Source organism: Sorex araneus, chromosome 4 (assembly GCF_027595985.1).
Source record: "Sorex araneus isolate mSorAra2 chromosome 4, mSorAra2.pri, whole genome shotgun sequence".
Taxonomy (NCBI): domain Eukaryota; kingdom Metazoa; phylum Chordata; class Mammalia; order Eulipotyphla; family Soricidae; genus Sorex; species Sorex araneus.
Genome location: NC_073305.1, coordinates 40,817,664 through 40,824,942, shown reverse-complemented (window position 1 = coordinate 40,824,942; position 7,279 = coordinate 40,817,664). Strand labels below are relative to the sequence as shown.

At 46.6% G+C, this 7,279-nt stretch overlaps 1 protein-coding gene across 1 annotated transcript in view; it reads right to left on the bottom strand.

The window, feature by feature from the left end:
- Positions 1-6,590: 6,590 nt before the first annotated feature.
- GASK1A (golgi associated kinase 1A) overlaps positions 6,591-7,279 on the bottom strand; it is a 47,033-nt gene continuing 46,344 nt past the window's right edge. Inside the window, exon 5 of the mRNA XM_012934059.2 lies at positions 6,591-7,042. Coding sequence (XP_012789513.2) covers positions 6,745-7,042 — 298 coding nt within the window. The 3' untranslated portion in view covers positions 6,591-6,744. The remainder of the gene's footprint in view (positions 7,043-7,279) is intronic.

The following is a 7,279-nucleotide window of genomic DNA, read 5'->3' as shown; positions in this document are numbered from 1 at the left end:
GTGCATGAGGGCAGGGTCAGCCACTGCCACAGGGGGGGAGCAGAGGGCCAGAAGTTGTGCGGCTGCCAGCCTCCATCTGCTGGGGCTGGCCGCCCTCACTGCAGCTTAGAGATACCAGCCAGGCAAGGTCTTGGGGTTGGCACCTGAGGCTGAGAACTAAAGTTGCATCAATAGGTGTGGCGCGCGCGCGCGCGCACACACACACACACACACACACAGCAGGGTCTCCCTGCAGGAGCTGAGCCAACTGTAGGACTATACACTAAAATACACACACACTCATATACACATAATCACATTAGTACATACTAGCAACACACACAACAACACTCATACACTAACACTCTTGAAAACACACTCATACCCACACTAACATACATTCAGACATACATATTAATACACACTCATATACACTAACACACGTACACACACACACACACTAACACATAGACACACAGCGGCTCAAGCCACAGGGAACTTGCATGCCATGCATGGTCTGAGGAAATCTGAAAATGAGGGGATACTCTTCAGCCTCTTATGATGTTCCCCTTTAGATTTTATGATATACAAGTTTTAAAAAGAAAAAAAATCCTGATCAACATTTTTTAAAAAATCTCCCCACCATGAAAAGCAACACTGTCAGAAGCTGTGTGTGTGGGGGGGGGGCAGAGTGGGAGGCGGTGAGTTGTGCAGCCGGATACCCCTGATGCCCCAAATTCCTCGACGGACTTCTGTCTGCAGGTTCCTGGGAAGCGTCATCTTTCCGAGGGCCAGAGCTGAGAGAGATGGTAATCACTCCCCACAGACACATCCAGCTCCCAGTTCCTCCCAGTGGGTATAGTTCCAGTGGTCCCCTCACCCACCTGGATGCCTTCTGCAATGCCAGGTCCGAGCCGCACTGTATGCCCAGGTTTGAGAGAAGCCAGACACCACTGCCAGCACTGAAGGGTCCCTCATTTCCCCCAGGCAGTGGTGGAGCCTGAGTCAATTGCACCCAAGGGTGGGAGATGTTTGGGATGAGAGAAGTGAATTAGGGGGAGCTGATGGCCATGAGGACCCTCAGAGCCACCACAGGAAATCTGCCCTGAGGGCCTACATGCCCAAGGCCTCAGGTTTGATCCCCGTCACTGCACACCCTGCTCCCTACTCAGGAGCACTGTGGTCCTGTTGGTCCCCAGTACTGCTGGGTCTAACATTGGACATCACTCTCAGTGACTGAGCTTTAGTTCAGAGTGGATCCCAGGACCCCTGAACACTGCTTGGGAGGTCCTCAAATTAAAAACAAATGCTTTTAAAGTCTAGGGGGGCTGGGAAATGGCTCAGAAGACTGAAGTGCATGTGGGGGGAACAGGTTCAATCCCTAACTCCTTAAAGCCAAGCACTTCCATGGCCTCCATCCCTTCCCACAGCACAGCCCCTGCATTGCCCAGAGTCTCAGGCCCCAGCGCCTGGCTCAGCAGACATGTGCCCTTGTCACCAGATGGAACAGGACCCCACCCAGGACATCTGCGGCCCCACCTGATTCCTTCCTAAGTCTGTGTTCCCCGGGAAAGAACTGGCCGTGAGCAGTGTTTGTGAGATGGATGGAAAGGATCAACCAGAGGAGGATGGGAGGAAGGATGGAGAGTCTCGGAACAGGAACTGCAGCCCTTGAAACTGGGGTCAAGTCTCCCTCCCTGCTCTGGAACCAAGGACAGGGGATGCCTCCTGGCTGAGCCGTTTCCTGACATGTCAAAGGGCATGGGAGTGCCTGACAGGACCTGCTTAGTGGGGCTTCTGGGAAGGTTTGTAGTGCTAAGGCACAAATGACTCAGCACACGGAGAAACTGCCCTGTTCGGCTTCTGTCAGGCCATGCACCCCAGGCTCACAGGAGGCTCTGCGCCCCCCTCTATATGGCTCAGTCCTCCCTCCTGCCTGCCTAAGGTTCTTTATCTGCAGGGGCCGGTCTCTCTACTGGCACCTTCACAGGATCTGTGTGAAGCCCTTGGCCGGGGGCCTGTTCGGTTACCAATGACTCGTTATAGGTCTAGAATCATCCCCAAGTTCTTGAGGCCCAAATGGATCATTCTGCAATGGGAAAAGAACTCAGTGCCTAGAGTCCCCTGGGCAGGCTCCGTTCCACCTGCACCTCGGCGTTCCTGCAGCTGGCAAGGAAAATTCCACAGGGCCAGTCGTGTGCTTTGGTGTACATCCCAATATGCTTTTGGTCATGGGTGCTGGGGGGGTTGCCGGAATCGCACCTAGAGGCTTCTGAAGCTGTGTTACTACCACTGGCCTCTCATTGCCTGTGCAGGAAACTTTTTGCGGTGTGGTGCGGATGGATAGACTGAGGCCAGGTCAGACAGGTGAGAGCAGGGCAGCCAGTGGAGGGGGGATGGCCAACCCAGTGCAGCCACGGCCCTCCTGGAACTGTCCTCCACCATCAGCCTTCCCAGGCCCCATCCTCCAATTGTCAGGGTGCCCCTGTTCCCGAGTCTATGATGGGGGGTGGGGGCATGGTGCTGGCAGCAGGCACTGAAACTGGGTGGTTTTTGGAAAGGATAAACAGCAGCTGAAGTTTCCGGTGTGCAGGAGAGACACTGCTCATAGACAGCCGCTGACAAGGGAAGGGCACTCGACAGCAGGGAGCCACAGCCTGGGAAGGCGCTGGGCTGAGACCTGCGTTTTGCTGCTGCTTTCTAGGACTGACCCCACTTTGCTCCCAGTCAGTCACCAGCTCCGTGTTCAAAGGGATGAGAGCAAGAGGAGCTGTCACAGGGGTCAGGGATGCTGGCAATAGTGCCTTTGAGTCTCCATGAAAAGTCCTGAATTCAACACTTTGCTGGCTCTGTTCCGACCTGGATTTGAGTTTTGGTTCCTCCATCTAACATGCTGGTTGACATGGGACAAATAGCTTAATCTCTCTGTACCTCCTTTATGGGACACATGACTTGGCACACTGGGCATTGGGTTAGGGTGAGATGGGACGCATTTCTCCCCAACCAGCCTTGCAGCACGTGGCCCTGGAGGCCCCCTCCCCCACATTGACAGAGAATGACTGGGTCCTTGAGTGCTGCTGGGAAAGCCCCCAAATACATAAATTAAAATGATAAATAAATTAGAATGAGAACATTCTGAATCTATCCAATGAGACCTGCATAACTTTCAGAATAAGATAACCATGGAGTGCACACACAAGAGAGAAAAACTTAAACCAGCACTTCCCAAAGAGGGTGACACTTGTCCCCCTGGGGGTGGTGGAACAAGCCGAGGGTGACAGAAGTGGCTGCTGTTATAGTGCTCTTTGTTCCCTTAAGGAAGCTTGCCCTGTAAAAAGTTGTCCTTTGCTTTTGTCTTCCTGAAAAGGGGACAACAGACTAAATACAGTTGGAAATCTATATCTTAGACCGTATGTGAATATATATGCAGCATATATGCAAAGAATCTAAATTTTAAATGCCTATTCTAAGTAATAGGTTTATTGTGACACTGTAAAGAGGGTTTCACATTAGAAAATAAAAGAGAAATATTATTTATTCTGTAGACTTTGAAAAGGTAATTAATAACATTGAAGCACCAATCTTGAACCCTAAAAAATTTATTAGCACTGGTAACACTTGTAGCCCCGTTGTTCATCAATTTGCTCAAGCGGGCACCAGTATCTCTATTGTGAGATTTGTTACTAGTTTTGGCATATCAAATACGCCATGGGTAGCTTGCCAGGCTCTGCCGTGCAGGTGGGATAATCTCGGTAGCTTGCCGGGCTTCTGAGAGGGAAGGAGAAATCAAACCCGGGTCAGCCACATGAAAGGCAAATGCCCTACCCACTGTGCTATCACTTCAGTCCAAAAACAAAAAATTATTAAAACCTAAGAATAAAAGAAACTTTCTGAACTTAGTGAAAGATGTCTATGAGAATCTGTCTTTAACTTGATAAAAATTTTAAAATATCATTATTTGAGTCTATGATTTTCTATTTAAATACTCTAAGATATACGGGTCATAAGGATAGTACAGAAGGTAAGGCATATGTTTTACATGCAGTCGACTTGGGTTCAATACCTGGTACCCCAACTTACACCACAAATGATCCTGAGTGAAGAGCCAGGAATAAGTCCTGAGTATTACTGGGTATGACCCCAAAACCAAAAAAATAAGCAAACTTATTATTGAAGAAAATTTTACATTTTTAATGGATGTTATCAAAGAATGAGTGGTTTAATAAATCATGTCCCTTAATCGGAGTACATAATATCACAAACAGGTCAGATTCTGACTAATCTATAAATCCCCTTCAAAAAGGGGATTATATTAAATTTATATAATACTAATGGAATACTAATACCAAATACTAATGGAATTTTGAGACCACTGGCAACTGGGTCGCATGTTTCATAGATTAACACTATTCTATTATAAGCAAATGTACAACAAAAAAGTAAAAAAAAAAAGGAGAGTAGGAAAAAGATGAATGTTTTTGGCAAAATAGTAAAATTAATTGAAACAGTGTCATATTGATGCAGGAACTAAAAAAAGTCAGTGGAGTAATACATAATTGACAAATGGAACTCTTGAACATCTGGGAACAATATATTGTGAGATCAGTAGAGAATGAGTGAATTGTTGAATTCACTCATTAAATGTTAGCACATTTAATCTTGGTAGGGTTAAATTTAGTTATGATCCCTACTTCACACAGTTCTCAACATAAATTTTATGTGGATTGTTAAAGCCTTATGTTTAAAATAAATACTCTATATGTGCTAGGGAAAAAGAAGAGATTATTTCAATAATCTTGAAATAGTGACAGCCTTTCTAAGAAGGCGTGAAACTCAGAAAATTTACAGGGAAAGATAAACAGATAATACGGCACAGAAATTAAAATTTGCCACTTGGCAAAAGACTCCATAAACAAAGTCAAGAGACAAATGACAAGACTGGAAGAAAATATTTGCAACATATCTAACAGAAAGATTGATTACACTAATTAGACTTAAAGATTGCTAACAAATTAACAAGGAAAGAACAAACATCTCAAAAGGAGAAGACAACTTAAATAAAATTCAAATGACTAACATGCAAATGGAAAGATTAAGGAATTACCATTTTTAGAATAATTTTCCCAGGGTTGCAGAGTTAGTGCAAGGGTGAAAGCACTTGCCTTGCATCAGGAGTGGCTCCACCATCATGTGGCCCAACCTGTCCCCTCAAACACCCAAATAGATCAGATCAATAAAGACAGTTCGGGGCCGGAGTGATAGTATAGCTGCTAGGGCATTTGCCTTGCACAAGACTAACCCAGTTTTAATTCCCAGCATCCCATATGGTCTCCTGAGCATGGCCAGGAGTAATTCCTGAGCACAGAGGCAAGAGTAGCCCCTAAGTATTGCAGGGTGTGACCCAAAAAGCAAAAATATGGATTTTTTTAAAGTAAAGATTGTTCAATAAAAACAAAAAGCTTGAGAGAGTAAACTTTTTTGTTACCCCACCCTCAATAGGAATGTGAAACAATTGGTAAACAGTTGGTGCCCCTACTCTTAATCAGAATGGTAATTAATACCATCAATTTGGGGGAGGGGGGTTGCCCCTCAAGGTAAAGAAAGCTCATACCTCTGACCCAAAAATCTATTTATGGGAATCTACAGAGATACTTGCACCTATGCAAAGATGTCCACAGCAGTATTGTTTATAATTAATGAAAATTGAAGCCACCTAAATGGGTATCAGAATAGGAACAGCTAAATAAGAAAAATGGTGTCTTCCTGTCTTGGAATTCCATGCAGTCCTGGTCAAGACTTTGGCTGATGTCTGGAGGTGGTCGGCATGGAACACACAGCCCACACCAGTGGAGAGGTGGGACAGGGCTGATAGACAGGAGAACGAAGAGAAGCAAGACTGTGACAGTGCCCGCAAGTCCTTGGTATCAAAAAAGGGGCTGTGAAGACAATAATGCATCCTGGGCATAATGCATAATGCCTCACACTGATACCAGATTTTATAAAAATGGGGAGTTGGTAAACAGATGACCCTGCTTTTATTATCTTTTTTATTTGCATGACAGTGCATAAATAAAATATACGCATACACATCTCTAGGGAATTTCTGGGGCTCTCAGTTTTTCTGTTTCTATTATTTATGATTTTATTTTAGTGAACACATGTTACCTTTTATCATTCTTAAGTCAAAATACAACAGGATTGAATAGTTAAAGCTTTTAAGGACAGGCTCATTGATATTTCAGTTCTAGATCTGCTACCAAGAACCCTCTGGGAACACAATGAACAGCTCTGGGAAGATACTTCAGTAGGCTCTTTTCATTCATGGGCACATATATGCACATGCACACACACATGCACACGCACACACACACAAACAACATGCACAAATGCACACATAAACACACATGCACACACGAACACACATGAACAAGTGCACACACAAACACACATGCACACATGAACACACACATGCACAAATGCACACACCAACACACACAGTTGTCCAGCTCTGTGTATGCATGTGGAGTGCACAGTTTCACAGTATCTGCAGCCGAGCAGCTCATAAAACATTCTTGAATGTTTTAATTGGTTCCAGAGAGTCAGCAGCTAGAGCTAAGAAGGCAGAAAGGAGTATCATGTGACTGAAACCCCAACACCACAACCACATTCACCCTCAGGCACGACGGATCCTGTGACATCCCATGGAGTCTGGGTTTCTGGCTTCTTGCATTTAACTTCGAGATGGAGGGACCCAGGAAAATGTGATTATGGGGATAGGGACTCATCCACTGATGCCTGCCATGAGGGACCCCACCTGGGAACTGAGGGCCCTGCCTCAGCCCACAGGTGGGCTCCCGAGTCCTCATCCCTGAAGAGTGTGAGGTTGTGTCTCTGGATATGTCCCAGCAGGACCCGTCCCCGTTGCTCCAGTGTCTGCAGAACCGGCTTCAGCCCTGGGGCCCCACCTTGACTCTCCCAGAACACGGGGTCCATCTGCAGCGAGTGGAGCAGCAGATTCTGTAGACAGCCTGATTCCAGAACCCTCACGGCCGACTCAGGAAACCTGCGGGGAAGGTCAGCGGACTCTGTTACAGGAAGAGGAACAGGAGCCATGCAGGTGGGCTCTCGAGAACAGAAAGCCGGAGCTCACACCGCCGGGCCTGCTGACCGGGACTCACTGAAAACACTTCTGGGACAAGTGCTCCAGGCTGGTTGAAGTTTGCAGCTCTGTTTGGCAAATGCTAGAAATGAGACCCGGGAAGGCTGAGCTGCCTGCAGGGAGGTTGGGGGCGGAGGGGCG